A 19,954-nucleotide genomic window follows, 5' to 3' on the forward strand; every position below is an offset into this window, starting at 1 on the left:
TATGTTACGAGGACACAAACACCGGTTCTCAAGCAATGGACACACACACACACACACACACATATATATATATAAGATATTAAGGTGGCTATCGGCAATTTAAAAACCAAAAGGTAAAAAGACAGACATCACTAAAGTGACTTAGTGTGCAAATCAGTACCAGCATTGCTAGAAATAAGTCAAAACAGCTCTTAGCACTTATCTATTGACTGACAAGAGAGACCAACCTTCCTACAGCAAGCGAGGAGTATCATATATATATATATATATATATATATATATAACAAATCCAGTCACCAGGCTTTGGTCAACAAGGTCTATAGTAGCAGGCACTTGCTCAGTGTGCCACGTAGTAGGCTGAGCCTGGAACTATGTGGTCGGGAAGCAAACTTCTTACCGTGCAGCCACCCCTGTAGCCACGCCTCACCATCTTCAAAGTACAAAGTTGGAAATATCGCCATACAGAAATATATACATTCATGTATTCATATATGTATCTACGCTTGCATGCACACACGTACACTGTCAAAATATGCTAAGCATTCAAGAAGTTCAGTTCGTAACTGCCAGACGTGTAATGACATCCATGCCTGCAATCATGTGTGCTTGTGCACATACATATGCGTATACGTGCATACATTTTTGCATATATGCACATGAGTATGCATGCATATATACGTATGTGTACACGCCCGCCCGCGCACACACACAGCGCGTCAACTAATTTAAATGAAAATGTTGGAACATTGTAGTAAATAGTGCGAAAAATCAGCATACACGTTTCCCAGATTTTTAAACTGTAAGATTGAAGGTACATTCACGAGAACCAGCACAGAACAAAATAATTGGGGAATTTGTAAACGCACCAAAACCACAATTATTTTTTGCACCAGCATATAATGAGCAATATATACGAGAGGGGGGTTTCTGAGAATTAAGTGTGCCTTGAACACGTTAATTGTCATTCAGATCTACTTTATGAGTTTGCTAACCTCATTTGTCAAAGTAGGACATGCAAATGTATATCTTACTATGACAATTAGGATGAGGCCAACTTCTTTTATTTACATACAATTATATCTTAAACACCATTTATTCTTTATAAATGTCTAACACAATAAGCTAAATATTCTGCTATTAACTCCATGAGTGTCATTTTTGTATACATGTTACTGAGTGGCTCTTATACTTAGCTTTATGTTTTCTTCTTTTATCGTGACAAATGACTTGATGTCATCTCCTTTAAGCTGTAACCCACCTGGCGTTTTGATAAGCTGAAGTAAGTTGAATACTCTTTTCTCAGTGGCAGTTAGAGTGGAGAAGTACGACTAAAGGATGACAAAGATCGTACATCTTGCACGCAACTCCATAAAACAACAATTCTGTGGAACATCGCATCACAATATTTGATATTTGTGTCATCTAGTACTCGTGTAGCAACTAATACTTCATCCCAAACATTGTGGGAACTTGTTATCTGACAGTATTTTATCATCAAGAAGCACACGCATATGAGATACACTTCAATTTCAGCATCACATATTCAAAAAAAGGTTTGTAGTGCATTAAAAGCATATAATATAGGCGTAGCATCACATACTGGACCACGGACATTTTCTTTGACATTCTTTTGAGAAGAAAAGTGCATCTTATAGAAAGTTTATAATATAGACCATCTGGTACAGTATTTAAAAAGCATAATAAAATTTGAAAAACATATACAATAATCTGAAATATCTGTGTAGGGGTGATTCGAAACCAAATCCCAGGATATGTGGTCAGACATCACAAGCAAACCACCATAGTTTCACGTGAAAGGTCTTTTAACCGACCAATCAGTGTGAAGCGATCTCATGGACAGGTTTCTCTAAGATTCATGAATTTGACTTCCAGTTCCCTATAAAAACTGTTCGATTCGCTTTTTTTACCAGCCAGACAACCTAAAACAGATGACAGGAACCGTCGGCACTACGAATATAGCACGGTTGTTTCCAGTAATGTGGGGCAAGCCGCATGTTGCCATATCAATAGCTTGCCATAAACTCCAAGTAGTATCTCTCTCTCCTCATATGTAATTATTGCTTTTGTTAGTTGTAAAAGGTCAACGCAGTCTGTCTTCATGTGCTATAATAAAATCTTCTGTTAAATGTTTGCGGGCTTTTGTTCAGTTACTTCTTCAAGCTGTCCAAGAAACATGTTTTCCTTCATCAATTCAACCACTCACCACCACAGACCAGACCAACAACCTGTGATACCTTCATTGCAGATTTAGTTTATACCCCTAAAAAGACATCCATACATCTGAGAGGATTTTCTTCGTCCACTGCATGGCACCTTGGGCAAGTGTCTTCTATCATAGACCTGGGGCAACCAAAGCCTTGTAAATGGATTTGGTAGATGGAAACTGAAAGAAACCATTGTGTATATATATATATATATATAATATGTGTGTGTGTGACTGTCTCCTTGCCTTGACATATGATAGTTGTGTGTCATTGTCATGCAAGCAGTATCCTTCATTTGCAATCTTCTGTGGAAACATCTCATTACCATCATCATCATCGGAGAAATATTACTTTACTTGTAAACAGGTGACGGTTGACAACAAGAAGGGTGTCCAGCCATAGAAAATCCATCTCAACAAATTCCATCCAACCCATGAAAGCATGGAAAAGTGGACATTAAATCGATGATGATGATCCAGCACTATTGAGGTGTTAGGAGGCAATCTCATCACTGATAATATCAGTACAGGAACCCTTAAAAAGGTCCATAATTCACATGTTTGATGGAATCAATAATGCTCAAAAATATTGAAGTTTGAGTTTTTGTTGCCATCTCAGGTACTTATATAAAGTTCTTTCCATAGCTATAGAATTTTTGAGCCAACTTATGTGTTTTATTCTTTTATTGGTTTACATTTAATCAAACTCTATTTATCTTACCAGTAAATGATACTTTTTGACAGAACACTTTTATATAAATGCACAAATAAACACACATACGAGGTTCTGCACAATTTCTGTTCATCAAATTCAACTCTCAAAGGTCTGGCTGATTAAAGGGTAGTGAGATTAAACCTTGAATTACATAGCTGCAAAGTAAATTCTTTAACTACATAGTCATGCTTACATGCACACACACACACACACACACACTGTGCCAGCATGCAAGGCAGACATTAAATGATGATACATACATATATATATATATATATGTATATATATATATATATATATAATACACACACATACATAGAGAGAGAGCTGTATGTATAATCATCATTTAATGTTCACTTTTCCATGCTTACACAATCAGGCAGAATATTTTGAGGCAGAGTTTCCACAGCCAGATGCTCTTACTGTCACCAACTCTCACCTGTTTCCAAGCAAGGTAATACTTTCCCATTGCCAAGCACATTTTTCATAGAAGACTAGAAATGAACATCATATGTAAGATGGTGATGCTCATAACTGGCTTCTTTCAGTTACTGTATAGCAAATCCATTCACAAGGCCTTAGTCAACCCAGGATTCAAGTAGAGGACACTTGACCAAGGTGCTTGATGATGTGCAGTGGGACTGAACACCAGACCACATGGTTGGGAAACAAACTTCTTATATATGTATATATCACTTAAGCATTACAAGACTAATAACCTGGTGTAGAACTCAATATACATATCCTTCAGAATGAAGTGTTGAGTACAGAGTGGTAATAATAAGTCCACTGCATCATAGTAGAAATAGCTGTAAGCTAATGAAGTTCACAAGATAATTGTTGATTCCTTTGTCATCTCATTTTCTTATATGCCATGTAAAAAAACATCCAGTCCACACTGGCATTTGGAAGGGCATCCAGCTATAAAACCCATGCCAAAACAGACACAGTAGCCTGGTGTAGATGCCTACCTGGCCGGCTCCTATCAAACCGTCCAACTTAGGCCAGTGCTGTGCTGGTGCCACTCAGTCCACTTTATGGAGTGGCTGGTGTTAGGAAGGGCATCCAGCCATAAAAACCTTGCCAAAACAGATACAGTAGCCGGCTCCTATCAAACCATCCAACTTATGCCAGCACAGAAGACGGACATTAAATGGTGATGATAATATATATATAAATATATATACATTCATTTTTTTCTCTCCTTGTTTCTTTCTGTGGAAGAGCGTGGGCTCGAAATGTCAAAGACTTTTTCACTTCCCAAGCGTTATACTAATACATCTGTTTGTTGTCTACACTACCTGTCTTCGTCTTTTTTTTTTTTTTTTTGTGAATTCTCCCTATAAATATATATGACAGGTTAGCACTTCTCTCTTCAATTTCCTCCTCTACTTTAAGTAATACTTGAAAAAAGCAATAAAATTTCTATGAAAAATTGATCAATGAAGTAAGTCAAACTCTAATTTTGGATAAAATTTAATGTCAAATATAAAGATATAAAGAGAAAAAAAATAATGATTTTGGAAAAAAAAATTACTTTTTGAGAGAAAACTAAAGCAAGTATGAGAAAAAAAAATTAGAAGAAAATTAAGTGGATTTAAAATGATTAAACTAAACAGATGTGTTGGCAGGTGCCATATAAAAAATAATTTTACTACAAATGTGTGAATGATATAACTAGTAACCAGAGACAAACTAAGGGACAAAAATTACTAAAATCAGTTGAACAAATGAGGCAACTAAGAAATGTATTACTGATGATGATGATGGGGATGATAATGATAATGATTCTAACACAGGCACAAGCCAGAAATTTTGGCAGGGAGGGAACAGTCAATTATATCAACCCCAAGATGAAAAGACAAAGTTAACCATGGCTGGATCTCAACTCAGAATGTAAAAATTAGGAACAAATACTGCAAGGTATTTTTGTCTGATGCTTTCATAATTTTGCTGATCCATTGCTCTGGTATCCTTACATTGGCACAAAGCCTAAAATTTATAGAGGAGGGAGAGGTGGTATTGTTGATACAGACAGACCCCAGTACACTGCTGGTACTCATTAACCACAAAAGGATGAAAGACTGAGTCAGCCTCAGCAATTAATACATCAATTTTTAACATAGACACAAACCCCTAATTTTGAGGAAGGATAACAGATGATGAAACCAACCCCCCACTACATGACTGCTATCTTTTTTACAACCCACCCTTGGAGGAATGAATGGCAAAGTTAGCCCTAATAGGATTTAAATTCACAACAAAAAATGATGCAACTAAATATTGCTTGACATTTGGTCTTGTGCTCTACTGATTTGGCTATATACCACTCTTGTAATGGAACGAAGCTAATTTTTGGAAAGGAAGGTTTACTGCTAATCATTATTGATGAAATACCTATGCTTTACTGCTAATCGTTACTGATGAAATGCCTATCTATGCAAGGAGTTGAGTCTAAATACCAAAAGGTGTTTACTTCAATGTTCAACTGTTTCAGCTACCTCAAACCACAGTCATCACTCACATTTGAGAACAGCCTGGTAGAATGTACCTGCTTTTGCTGGTCTAAATAGTTACAAGTAGAGTTAGCTACCCTCTTGACTTGGTAGAACGTCAAGGATGTGCTAGATGGAGGTACCAGTTGTATGTTGGTACTCGTTTTTAACCGAGGAGACTAGAGCAATGTGAAAAGAAATACTTTGCTCAAGGACATAATGTGCTGACTGTTCTAGGAATTGAACTCACAACCTTCTTAATCATCAGCCAAGCACACTAACTACTAGGCCATACACTGCCTGGATAATAATCATTTCTAACATTGACACAAGGTCACAAAATTTTAGGGAGGGGTTCAGTTGATAAAATTGACCCTGGAAGGATGAAAGGTGAAGTTGAGCTTGGTGGGATTTGAAATCAGAATGTAAAGGACACAACTAAATACCAAAAGCATTTTGTATGACACACTGACAATTCTGCCAATCCACTACCATTTTTAATAACAATTGTTTCTAATATAGGCACAATGCCAGAAATTTTGGAAGGAACGAACAGTCAGTATTGACCCTAGCAACTGACTGGAAATTTAATTTTATCAACCTCAGAAGGACAAAAGGTAAAGTTACCCTTAGTGGAATTTGAGCTCAGAACATAACAAGCCAGAACAAAATAGTGCAAGGCAGTCTGTGTAATGCCCTAAATCAGGCAAGGGCAATCTTTTTTGAGAAGCAGGCCACATGAAACAAGACTAAAAAAATTCAAGGTAATCTTTCATTAGGTGTACTATTCAGAAAGTCCCATGTGGCATATTTTGCCCATGACTGTCTTAAATAATCCACTGATATTTTAATAATAAAAACAACTGTTTCAAAACAGAGACAAGCCTGGGTATTCAAAGGGAAGGGAATGGTTGATTATATTGACTTCAGAATGTAAAGAGCCAGTTAAAATACCACAAGGTATTCCATGTAACACTAACACTCTTTAGTTTACAGAAATTCTACTTCTTCTTGGCATCTTTTACCACTAGCACTGCAACTGCAATTCATGTTCCTATGTTCTAGCTAGCTGCCATTTTAACAAGGAAAAATATTGGTGGAGGGATGTAGTCAATTTACATGAATCTCACACCCAATAATCTGACTGGTATTTATTTTATATCAAAAGGAGTGAAAGGTAAAGCTGACCTCGGCAGAACTTGAACCCAAAACATAAGAAGAATATAACTAAACACTGCAAATCATGTCATCTGTTACTTCATTATTTCTATTAAATCAAACAATCCTTCTTAATAATAATAATAATCATAATAATAATCCTTTCTACTATAGGCACAAGGCCTGAAATTTGGGGGTGGGGATAGCCGATTGCATCGACCCTGAAAGGATAGAAGGCTAAGTCGACCTCGGTGGAATTTTGAACTCAGAACATAAAGAGGAGCAAAATGTTGCTAAGCATTTTGTCTGGTGTGCTACTTGACTGATACTTTATTTTATTGACCCTGGAAGAACAAACAGCAAAGTCAACTTATGTGAGATTTACAAATAAGTTTATTTTGCCTAGACACAAGGCTAATTTCATAAGCAGAAGATAAAGGAGAATTAACCCAAATATCTTATTGGTACTTGTGACACTCAGACTTTTCCCTTTAGCAAAAAAAGGTTACCAACAAGAATTCTGAAGCCTGTCATACATTCAGTTTACCAAGAACTCTCTGCAGTATCAGTGTATACATCAGTAATCATAATTTGTTTGATACAAGTGCAACTGTCAGACATTACAGATTAGCAGTTTTCTAAATATTGTGTGTGTGAATGTATACCTCTAGAAATTAACTAAAAACAAAAATAACAGAGAATATGTTGACAATGATTTAAAAATCAGGCTATGGACTGAAAACTTACTCAAAACAGTAAGACTGCCAGTGAAATATGAACAACAAAACACACCCATGGGTAGGTTACCTAAAATTAATATCTGGTTTATCTAAAACCAATAAAATTAAAATAATAGCCAAGATGGTGAAGCAGGCAGATAGTCACTTGATCAGGGAATTTGTTCAAAATTATATCAGTTCTGTTCTGGACTAAGCTCACAGCTTTAAAAATAATTATTTATATTTGTATTAAAAATTATAATGAACAATTCAGAAAGATGAAGCAATGATAAAATAACTCTTTAAACCTATCTGGCTTTCTTTTTTGAGGTTGATCTTTTTTTTGTTTTAAATAGAAATAGTTCAAGATTGTTTAAACTGTAGGACAAAATCAAACTGTAGCAAACTTTAGGACAAACTAAACAGCAGCACAAATTATTCACTGTGGAAACTCTGAAGGTGGAAGAGAAACATCAACAGGATGTCTGCAGGAGAAACAGAGGACAAACTGAACTATAAGATGCTTCCCACTTCCTTGGGAAGCAACGGAAGAACAAGGAGGAGAGAGAAGAAAAAAACGAAAAAAAAAAAAACTATAATGGAAATAATGAGGATGAAAGGTGGTATCATCTAAGGACTAATCCTTGTTGAACAAGATAATCTGGAACTTCTAAGTATCAACATGGTGAAACTGTCCTAAGAACGAAGTGCACAGAACTGTTGGAATATTTCCAGGATGTGTACATCAATATCACTGGTGAACAGCAGATTCTCAAGCGTACTTATATATGTGAACACCAATTCATGATGCTGAAAAGGAAAAGAAAAATTTACATGAATTCATGTCAAGGTATTTTTATGTGACCACAAACTGGTTACAATAATAAGGAACTAGGTCATGTCAAAACATTTCATCAAAGAAAAAGCTGATATGAAATTCATATATATATATATATATATATATATATATATATATATATATAATTTAGAGAAAAACCACTATTAAATAATTCAATAATGAAGAATGTAATTCATACCCTCTAGAAAATAAATATATCATAAAAACCTTATTCTAAAAATCAATAAAGTGCATAAAAGAATAATTAGTAAATGGTATAAAAACGACTGTGCACGTTTCGTGGCTATATTTTCAATAGATAACTAATAAAACCAATTCGATTAATAATTAGATTAATAATCAAATCGATCTACAATTAAATCTATGAATTATAACAGTTGTTATAGAACAATGATAAAGAAGTTGGACATCATCGACATGTAACATCCATTTTCCATGCTGGCATGGGTTGGATATGTCGAGCTATTTTCATGTAACACAACTGATGGACATAACGAACTTGGCTTACAGTAGAAGGATCAGAGAAATCTAGAATATTTAAGAAATGATGGAAACATTTGTTACAGTAACATTTTATTTTTTTCTAGTGTTTTTGGGTAGACAGTATTTAGAATAGTTTTGTGTCTATATTATTACCAGTTGCCATAAATATCTTAACTAGCATGCCATGAACAAGTATAGAGAGGTGTTTGGTGGTGGTAGTAAAAATCACAAGCCAGGGGCAACTTTTTAATGGAATGTAAGAGAAGATAAAGCAGATTGACATTCCATATGGAATTAAAATTAATTCTTTCTACCAGAGACAAAACACCAGAAATTTTGGAGGAGGAGCAAGTTGATAACATCAACTGCCAATGCGCCACTGGTATTTATTGGCCCTGAATGGATGAAAAGCAAGGTTGACCTTGGTGGCTTTTGAACTCAGAACATAAAGAACCAGAAGAATTGCCACTAAGCATTTTGACCAGCTTAGTAACGAATCTGCAGCTTGCTCGACACTAAAACTAATACCAATGTAAACTGGAAAAGATAAACTTACAGTTAAAAATACTTCATGAAGTCGTTCAATAACCCATTTATATCTGGAGGTGTTCCAGTCAATACCTTCAGCTTCACAACGGGCAAAATGCTCAGTTAATAAAATAATAAAACGCTGCAAAGATAAAAGATTGAAAAAAAGACCATGAAAAATTACAAAGCAATTTCATGCATGCATTCACACACACACACACGTCAACACAAGCACATCAACCTAAATGCATTCCACAACTCACATCTGTGCTCACCTTTGCACAAGCATGACATATGTGTGTTTGTGACATCATCAGATTTTCTCAGTTGTATTTCATAGAAAGATATAAAAATGTACCTGACTATTTCTAATACCAGTCTCACTGCATGAATGTCATGAATGTCAATATAGGATGTATGTACATTTGGGCATGTCTAGAATGCATATACGTGTGTGTGTAGTGTTTATACAGGACATATGTATGTGTATGAGCACATATAAGATTCCTATATATATATATATATATATATATATATATGGATGAGGACAGCTGTGTAAAGAAGTGCTGATCTCTAACTATAGAAAAGGTAAACCCAGGAAGACATGGAACGAGGTGGCATGATCTTCGAACATTGGGCATCGCGGAGGCGATGGCAAGTGACTGAGACCTTTCGAGATAAGCCATGCTTGAGGAGACTTGTGAAGCCAAGTGAAATCGTATTCATGACCGATGCCAGTGTCACATAACTGGCACGTAAAAAGCATCCATTACATTCTTGAAGTGGTTGGCATTAGGAAAGGCATCCAGCCATAGAAACAATGCCAAATCAGATTGAAACTTGGTACAGCTCTCCAGCTTACCAGTTCCAGTCAAACAGTCTAACCCATGCCAGCATGGAAAGCAAATGCTAAATGATGATGATATCATTACCATTTTATGCCCGTTTTCCATGCTGATACGAATTAGGTATTTTGACAGAATCTGATAAGTGACAGGACCTTGTCTTGCTGCACTGTCTTAGTTTAGGCTTGGCTTCTACAATTTGGATACTCTTCCTAATACTAACCACTTTAAACCCTTTGTAAATTACAGGGAAAACAAACCCCCATTACTGAGAGAATAGGTGAGAAAGTGATGACCTTAAAAAGAGGTGTTTGGAGAAGTTACAGCGTTATGGGTGGCAAGGTTTTGTTGCTGTGAAATGGTATGCAAGTATATATATATATATATATATATATATATGTGTGTGTGTGTGTGTGTAAGCAATTATTTACCTGAAATAGAATAAGAAATAAATTTTTCTGTTGACTCTGAGCAGCTTCTAGTTTCTCTACCATGCGTTCAATCATTTCTGCATTTGGGGTTTCATCATCTTTGTCAGGATCCAGATCATCTGCCTGTATGTGTTGCAAAGAGAACAGAAACAAAACATTAGTGTCAGGCAAGCACATTTGACTAGCACACTATTCATGTGCGTGCACACACACACACTTTTTTATTAACGAGGACAAAGATGGCAGGAAGGTTGCAATCATCAAATTGGTACTTACTGCAGTGATCCCAGAGAAATATACACAAAAACTGACCCTAATGGAATTCGAACTCAAAACACAAAGAAACAAAACTGACAAGCAAAACTTGGTGCTCTTACTAATTGTCCAACTACAAATCTATTTCCATAAACAATACAACACTCCTAGACTAAGTTATATATAGAAAAAAAGTGCAATGGAATGTCTAGCAGAGAGACAGGAAACCAAGACATTAGTTGTCCATGGTTCATAGGCATTCAAATTATAAATTACTATTATAAATTATAATTATAGATTACTACAACTCAATAGAGAGTTTTTGTATCTAAGACATAATTATGGCTGGCAGTGGTGTCGTGAAAGTATAAATAGATCAAGAGAAGAGGAGGGAGGGGAATTCAAGGGAGATGCTTATTTGTGGGCAACAAAAGGGTCTTTTTTTTCTCTCTCACTTTCAGTTAGATAATAAAGAGTAGTGAGACAGAGGCAATAAGAATATATCTGCAGAGTGTGGAGGGGACCAGCTCAGTACTGTGCATTCAATGTACCACATTATACTGCCAGTGGGCCAAACCTGTCAACTTAACAGTTGCCCTTCTCACCACTGATATGACAGCTTGATATTTGCCACATCTAACATAAGTTACAAACCAACAAAGATGTCTTTATGGAGTCACTTGGCCTATTAGAAATAGTAGTCACATATCCCTAAAATCACACCATACCATCTTAAGAAATGGAAGGACATCTAAGGTGGCAAGCTGGCAGAAACGTTAGCACGCTGGGCAAAATGCTTAGCGGTATTTCGTCTGCCGTTACGTTCTGAGTTCAAATTTCACCGAGGTCGACTTTGCTTTTCATCCTTTCGGGGTTGATAAATTAAGTACCAGTTGAGCACTGGGGTCGATGTAATCGACTTAATCCCTTTGTCTGTCCTTGTTTGTCCCCTCTATGTTTAGCCCCTTGTGGGCAATAACGAAATAAGAAATGGAAGAACACTGGATAATATAGTCCTAGATAGACTGTGTCTGAATTAAAAGGCAAAAAACACAGGATAGAACATCACTGATCATAGGTAGTGCTTTTTTAATTTTTTTTTTACAGCTTTGTGTTCATCATCTTTATAGTTAATAGTAGGAATAGAAGAATGGAAGTGAAAATCCACAGGTTATTATTATGTTATATCATACAATGCTAGTTACATATTTCCAACAATCAAACACTCTCTGCACATTTCTGAACGTGTCAAACGAGTATCTCTAATTTAATGCACAACGAATATCTCAAAGCATCAGTTTCTGATTTTCTCTAAGTTTCGGTACTTCACCAAAAGACACACCAGACTATCACATAGTCTCTTTCTACCAAAATACCATTAAGGCATTGGCACTAGTGTAGCTAGATGCGGGCGAAGGGGTCTGCTATAGACAATATATATCTCTTGTGGGGGCTCAGGATGACACGCACTCTAGTTACACTAGTGGGTGTTGGTCAGCAGAGGCTATGGCAGAAGGAACAAGGTGCTGTGCAGTTGTATTGAACTCAAAACTGCATAACTAAGAGAACTTCTTGACTGAACAGCCTTGCCAGCACATCAAGTAACCGGGAACTTGGGCCCAAACAACAACAACAACAGCAATCTCCCAGGAGTTTAAGAAATGACTGTAATTTGTGAAGAAAGTGTGTGTTAGGTGCAGGAGTGGCTGTGTGGTAAGTAGTTTGCTTACCAACCACATGGTTCCAGGTTCAGTCCCACTGCGTGGCACCTTGGGCAAGTGTCTTCTACGATAGCCTCGGGCTGACCAAAGCCTTGTGAGTGGATTTGGTAGACGGAAACTGAAAGAAGCCCGTCGTATATATGTATATATATATACATATATATATGTAAGCACCCACTACACTCTCTGAGTGGTTGGCGTTAGGAAGGGCATCCAGCTGTAGAAACTCTGCCAAATCAGACTGGAGCCTGGTGTTGCCATCCGGTTTCACCAGTCCTCAGTCAAATCGTCCAACCCATGCTAGCATGGAAAGCGGACGTTAAACGATGATGATGATGATGATGATGATGTGTGTATGTTTGTGTGTCTGTGTTTGTCCCCCTAGCATTGCTTGACAACCGATGCTGGTGTGTTTATGTCCCCGTCACGTAGCAGTTCGGCAAAAAGAGACCGATAGAATAAGTACTAGGCTTACAACGAATAAGTCCCGGGGTCGATTTGCTTGACTAAAGGTGGTGCTCCAGCATGGCCACAGTCAAATGACTGAAACAAGTAAAAGAGTTAAGTAAATGTTTTTTTAAACCTTTTGCTGAGCTGATTCATGTTTGTCTCTTGCATCTTCCACTTCTTTCTGAAGTTTCGTGACATGTTTCATCATCTTCTTGATAGTACTGTGCATTATTTCCCATACAAAGAAACTAGAATTTTCAGAAAACAAAGAAACAAAATGGAAAAATATGTAATTCAAAATAGATGCCTTTTATAAACGATAAATAAATATAGCAACAATACATTTTAAAATATTTTTCTACTACAGAGTGTTGAAGAATTCAATATCTTATTCACTTGAACCCTTTTGATTCCAACCTACCTAAGACCACCCTTGGTCTGATCCCATAAACTTCATGCTTTAAAATGATCCAAATCAAAACCTTCCATCAAAATTTCATGTTAATTATGTTCCAAGCACCAGCTAAATAAGGGTTTCAAATTTTGGCACAAGGTCAGCAATTTTGAGTGAGGGGTAAGTTGATTACATTGATCCCAGTATTCAAATGGTACTCATTTTATTGACCCCCAAATGATAAAAGGTAATGTTGACCGTGACAGAATTAGAATGCAAAACATAAAATGCGAAGGGATGGTAGAAATTCTAAGCATTTTGCCCAACATATTTACAATTCTGCCAGCTCATCACCTTAATAATAATAATAATAATAATAGTTACTAATTTTGAGGGGAAGGGGTTAGTCAATACAATCAATTCCATCATTTGATTGGTACTTTATTTTATTGACCCGGGAGGGCTGAAAGGTGATGGCAGGATTTCAACTCAGATTGTAAAGAGCCAAAACAAATATCACAAAGCATTTTGTCTGATGTGCTAATGATTCTGCCAGTTTGCTGCCTTTTACAATAATAATGGTGTTAATATTTATAATGATATAATAATAAGGTTTCTTATTATATATTACAGCACAAGGCCAACAATTCTGAGGAGGAGTTGAGTTTATACCTCAACCCCAGTACTTGACTGGTACTATTATTAAAAAAAAAATTGATGATAATAATAAAGTGAACAAAAACTGCACATGTGATTTGGTAGGAGTTTCCTAGCTATGAAAGTTAATGTGTTGACTCATCTCTAAATTCAGATATAATTAAAATGATTTGAACAAATGAATCATTCTCTATGACAAATGATGGTAAAAATTTGAAATGTATGTATATACTAGCAGAAGCACCCGGCGTTGCTTTGGGAATGAAATTGTTGCTTATATACTTGAAGAAAAAAAGGCAAAATATGCTGTATAGAAATTTGAGAGGACATTCTGTAGATGGACTCTCAGATGAATGATGGCTGGGCGCTTCTCATGAATGGGGAAAATTGAAGATGTGCCAAAAAGCCTCATTGGTACTTGGAAACTTTTACGAAAATTAAAATGGGGATTAAATGAAAAAAATGATTTATGTGAATATCCTCACAAGAGTAATTGAAATAAATGGCGATTGTGGAACCCCCCACGCACGCACGCGTTCTTTGTAAATATGTTTGTATACATTTATGTATGTGTGTGTTTGTAAGAGACAGAGTGTGAGTGAGAGAGAGAGGTTTGTTGTCATGTATACATACATGCATAAATATACATACATCTTTCGATGTATGCATATGACACCACAGCCCTTGACTCACTCACACTCTTTCTTACAAACACGCATGCGCGCGCATACACACATGTGTCTTTGTAAATATGTTTGTATACATTTATGTATGTGTGTGTTTGTAAGAGACAGAGTGTGAGTGAGTCAAGGGGTGTGTGTGTGCGTGTGTATGTGTGTGAGACAGAGTGAGAGAGCGGTGTGTATGTAGTATTTACTCTCTCTCATACACACTCACACACAAAATAGAGAGTGAAAGCTTTTTGCCGTTGTTACGTCAATACCGGAAGTTGACATTGAGGAACCTTTTTAAAGAAGTGAATCTTAAATATAAAGCAATATTATTTATTTTTAATTAAAAAAATCAAATGAAGAGCCTAAGATTTATCTGAGGTCAAATTATTCACGCATCACAAGTATGGAAGCATTTGGTGAAGTCGATTTCACGTGAAAAGCGATTGCACACACATTTATATATAGTATAGATATATACACATTACCTTGTAAATGCATGGCTCATTTCATCAGAAAACAACCAATTAGCAACAGCTGAGCATTCGATTATCTGAGTCTTCAGTAGTTTATCTATCAAGACTACCAGCATCTGGAATAGGGGAGTATTGAAATGAGAAGGAGGAAGGAAGGGAGAGAAAGAAAAGCATAGTTATGAGATAAAAATTAAGTGACACATCAAAGAATATAACAGAATCCAGAAACTAAAAACATGTGAATGACATCAGAACAGTTTAAAATGTTTATCACACAGCACAGGCATAGCTGTATGGTTAAGAAGCTAGCTTCCTATCCGTGTGATTTCAAATTTAGTTTCACTTCACAGTACCATGAGCAAGTGTCATCTACTATAGCATTGAGCTGACCAAAGCCTTGTGAGTGGATTTGGTAGACAAAAACTGAAAGAAACTCATTATGTGTGTATGTTTATATATCATCATCATCATCATCGTTTAACGTCCGCTTTCCATGCTAGCATGGGTTGGACGATTTGACTGAGGACTGGTGAAACCAGATGGCAACACCAGGCTCCAATCTAATTTGGAAGAGTTTCTACAGCTGGATGCCCTTCCTAACGCCAACCACTCAGAGAGTGTAGTGGGTGCTTTTACGTGTCACCCGCACGAAAACGGCCACGCTCGAAATGGTGTCTTTTATGTGCCACCCGCACAAGCCAGTCCAGGGGCACTGGCAACGATCTAACTCGAAAATCTTACGGGAGCCAGTCAGGCGGTACTGGCAACGGCCACGCTCAAAATGGTGCATCTCATGTGCCACCCGCACAAGAGCCAGTCCAGGGGCACTGGCAACGATCTTACTTAGCTTGCCGGGTCTTCTGACGCACAGCACATTTCCAAAGGTCTCGGTCAGTAGTCATCGCCTCGGTGAGGCCCAATGTACGAAGGTCTTGCCTCACCACCTCAGCCCAGGTCTTCCTGGGCCTACCTCTTCCACGGGTTCCCTCAACTGTTAGGGTGTGGCACTTTTTCACGCAGCTATCCTCATCCATTCTCACCACATGTCCATACCAGCGCAATTGTCTCTCTTGCACACCACAACTGATGCTTCTAATGTTCAGCTTTTCTCTCAAGATACTTACACTCTGACGGGTATTCACATTGACATTACACATCCAAGGGAGCATACTGGCTTCATTCCTTGCGAGCTTACATATGTCCTCAGCAGTTACAGCCCATGTTTCACTGCCATGTAGCATGGCTGTTCGTACGCATGCGTCATAGTCTGCCTTTTACTCTTAGTGAGAGTCCCTTTGTCGCCAGCAGGGGTAAGAGCTCTCTAAACTTTGCCCAGGCTATTCTTATTCTAGCAGCTACACTTTCAGCGCACCCACCCCCACTACTAACTTGGTCGCCCAGATAGCGGAAGCTATCGACTACCTCTAGTTTTTCACCCTGGAATGAGATAGAAGTTGTTTCCTGTTTGTTTACAGTCTTTATTGCACCTGAACATCTGCCACAAACAAAAACTAACTTGCTAGTTAACCTGCCTTTGATGTTGCTGCACTTCTTATGTGTCCATAGCTTGCACCGGGTACATCTTATAGAGTTACTACCTACTCCTTTTCTACATACTGAGCAGGGCCATCTACCTGAAGGGGTTTGTGTTTTATCTACCTTCCTACTTATTAGGATTTTGGTTTTAGCTAGGTTGACTCTAAGGCCCTTCAATTCTAGACCTTGCTTCCACACCTGAAACTTCTCCTCTAGTTCTGATAGTGACTCCGCAATTAGGGCAAGGTCATCAGCATAGAGGAGCTCCCAGGGGCAACCTGTCTTGAACTCCTCTGTGATTGCCTGGAGGACTATGATAAATAAGAGGGGGCTGAGGACGGAACCTTGGTGGACCCCTACCTCTACCCGGAATTCATTGCTGTACTCATTTCCAACCCTCACCTTACTGGCAGCATCTCTGTACATGGCTCGCACAGCTCTCACTAACCATTCTTCTATCCCAAGTTTCCTCATTGACCACCAGATAAGAGATCGGGGGACCCTGTCAAAGGCTTTCTCCATGTCAACGAAAGCCAGGTACAGAGGTTTATCCTTAGCTAGGTATTTCTCCTGCAGCTGTCTCACTAGAAATAAGGCATCAGTGGTGCTTTTACCTGGCACGAACCCAAACTGCATCTCATCTAAATTGATTCGCTCCCTAATTAGTTGGGCTATGACCCTCTCTGTAACTTTCATAACCTGATCTAACAGCTTGATGCCTCTGTAATTATTTGTATCTAAAGCGTCACCTTTACCTTTGTAGCAGTTGACTATGATGCTGCTACACCAGTCATTGGGTATGACTCCTTCGTGTATCACCTGGTTCGTAATACGGGTGACTAGGCTATAGCCAACACTGCCAGATATTTTGAGCATCTCTGCAGTGATTCCTGATGGGCCGGGGGCTTTCCCGGTCTTCATACTCTTAATTGCTTTATCTACCCTGGTACTATCAACTCGGATAGCTGGTCCCTCTATTGGGTCGACATACGGCAGGCTCTCTTCCTCCCATTCATTCTCTTTATTAAGCAATCTATCGTAGTGGCATCTCCAGACCTCTTTCTTTGCAGCCTCATTTAGTGCAAGCGTACCATCATCCATGCGAACACATTTCTCTCCTACAACATCACTATTCTCTCTCCTACACTGTCTTGCAACACGAAATACCTCGAGTCTTATATATATATATATATATATATATATATATATATATATATATATATATATATCTTTATCTTGTTTCAATCATTAGACTGTGGCCATGTTGGGGCACCTTCTTGAAGAATTTTAGTCAAAGGAATCAACCCCAATACTTATAAGGACACACACACACACACACACACACACAACAAGCTTCTTTCATTTTTCCTCTATCTAATTCATTCACAAGACTTTGGTTGGCCTGAGCTATAGAAGACATTTGCTTAAAATGCCATGCTGTGAGACTAAACCTGAAAGCATATGGTTAGGAAGCCTCTTAAACACACAACCATGCCTGCAACCAGAAAAAAAAAAGATAGATATGGTAATGGCTGGAACACCTAAAGGAAGTCAACAATGATAATGGTAGTGGTGATTGTTCAAGAATACTAAAACAGAGAGAATATGAACATTTAAAAACAAATACCTGTTGATGTGTCCTCCATAAATCATACACAGTTTTTAGGAGACATATCTGACCCTCTTCATTTTCGACCAGTGTTTTAAATATATAATGAAATCTAGAAAAGAGAGAACGGTTAAACAAATTTTTAAAAATACACTATAAAGGAAAGCTGGAGATGAGATAACTGATACTGGACAGCTGTGCTCAGGTGTCAAGAGTTCAAATCTATTGTTATGTTATGTTCCTGAGCTACAAGACTATACTCTACATTGCTTCAGTTCACCTACAATTAGGTATCAAATTAATCTGATTTAGGCTCAAGCCACAATTCACAAATCAGTCCAGTTAGCTCTCAGAAACAGGTAAAAGATCAATCTGGTTGAGTCTCTCACCACAGTTCGCCTAGCTGTCTAGAACAGGTCCCAGATCAATATGGTTTAGTCCATCTAGTCTCAGATAAATCTGATTTACTTTCACACACCAGTCTTCCAATACTTACACTTAGTTGTCTAGAATGGATACCAAATCAAAATCTGTCAAATGGTTCAACTAGCTGTTAGGATCTATATATCACTGTTTGTGTGTAAGCATGGTTAATGGACAAGAAGTTTGCTTTGCAGTTGTGGTCTATAGTTCAGGTCATTGCACAGCACCCTGGGCAGGAGTCTTCTACCATAGCTTTAAGGCTACCTAAGCTGTGTGATTGACATCAAGTAGATGGAATCTGCATCAGAGTCCATCAGATGGACTGTAACTGGAACTTAAAGGAGCTGCCTTGCTGTATACAATGTTATGTTGATCCTGCCTGAAGATTACAGTAAGAGTACAAAAGGCTGTGGAATACTTGGCCATCATCATCATTTAACGTCCACTGTCCATGCTGGCATGGGTTAGATGGTTTGACCAGGGCTGGTAAGGTGATGGGCTGCATCAAACACCAGTCTGATTTGGCATGGTTTCTACAGCTGAATGCCCTTCCTAACACCAACCATTCCAAGAGTATAATGGGTGCTTTTGATTGCCAGTTGTGTGACATCAGTATTTGCCAGGACTGTGATTTCACTTGGCTTGATGAGTCTTCTCAAGGGTAGCATATGGCCAATTCAATAAGTAGTTAGTTCCGTCGATCAAACAACTACAATATTCGTTGTCACAATCAAAGCAAGATTCCTGTCTCTTTGGCTACTCCTGAATTCAGAACTTTTATTTTTAGCATATATTTAATGCCATAACACAGCAGTCTCTTTTCGAATTTCTATTTAATATGAATTATACAATTTCTAAGTAAACAATAATATGCATTCACACACATAAACATAGAAACTCTATGATAATACAAATTTCATACATTGGTACAAACCACATATTTACATGATGGGGAAGAGAGTTTATAGTAGATCAAACTGACACCTGGAAAGGCTCCTGCAAGATTTGAACTTAAATACAAAAGCACATAACTGAAAAGCACATGTCCTTTTGTCTTGTGTTCTGCTTATTCTGCCATCCATCACACTTAATATATATAACAATAATTCTTTTGTTCTTTTATTTGTTTCAGCCATTTAACTGCGGCCATGCTGGAGCACTGCCTTAAACAGATTTTTTTTAGTCGAAAAAATTGACCCCAGGACTTATTCTTTGTAAGCCTAGTACTACTAGGCTTGTTATCTTTTGCTGAACCACTAAGTTATTGGGATGTAAACACACCAGCACCGTTGTCAAGTGGAAATG

At 37.6% G+C, this 19,954-nt stretch overlaps 1 protein-coding gene across 1 annotated transcript in view; it reads right to left on the bottom strand.

Moving 5' to 3' along the window:
- Positions 1 to 4,402: 4,402 nt before the first annotated feature.
- LOC106867281 (nuclear cap-binding protein subunit 1) overlaps positions 4,403 to 19,954 on the bottom strand; it is a 44,685-nt gene continuing 29,133 nt past the window's right edge. Inside the window, exons 19-24 of the mRNA XM_014912117.3 lie at positions 18,245 to 18,338; positions 15,094 to 15,197; positions 13,017 to 13,131; positions 10,458 to 10,580; positions 9,210 to 9,323; positions 4,403 to 8,121 (exon numbers count right to left, since the gene is read on the bottom strand). Of these exons, the coding sequence (XP_014767603.1) occupies positions 8,008 to 8,121; positions 9,210 to 9,323; positions 10,458 to 10,580; positions 13,017 to 13,131; positions 15,094 to 15,197; positions 18,245 to 18,338 (664 nt within the window). The 3' untranslated portion in view covers positions 4,403 to 8,007. The remainder of the gene's footprint in view (positions 8,122 to 9,209; positions 9,324 to 10,457; positions 10,581 to 13,016; positions 13,132 to 15,093; positions 15,198 to 18,244; positions 18,339 to 19,954) is intronic.

The sequence above is a fragment of the Octopus bimaculoides genome, chromosome 3 (genome assembly GCF_046866305.1).
Source record: "Octopus bimaculoides isolate indiv1 chromosome 3, ASM4686630v1, whole genome shotgun sequence".
Classification (NCBI taxonomy): Eukaryota; Metazoa; Mollusca; class Cephalopoda; order Octopoda; family Octopodidae; genus Octopus; species Octopus bimaculoides.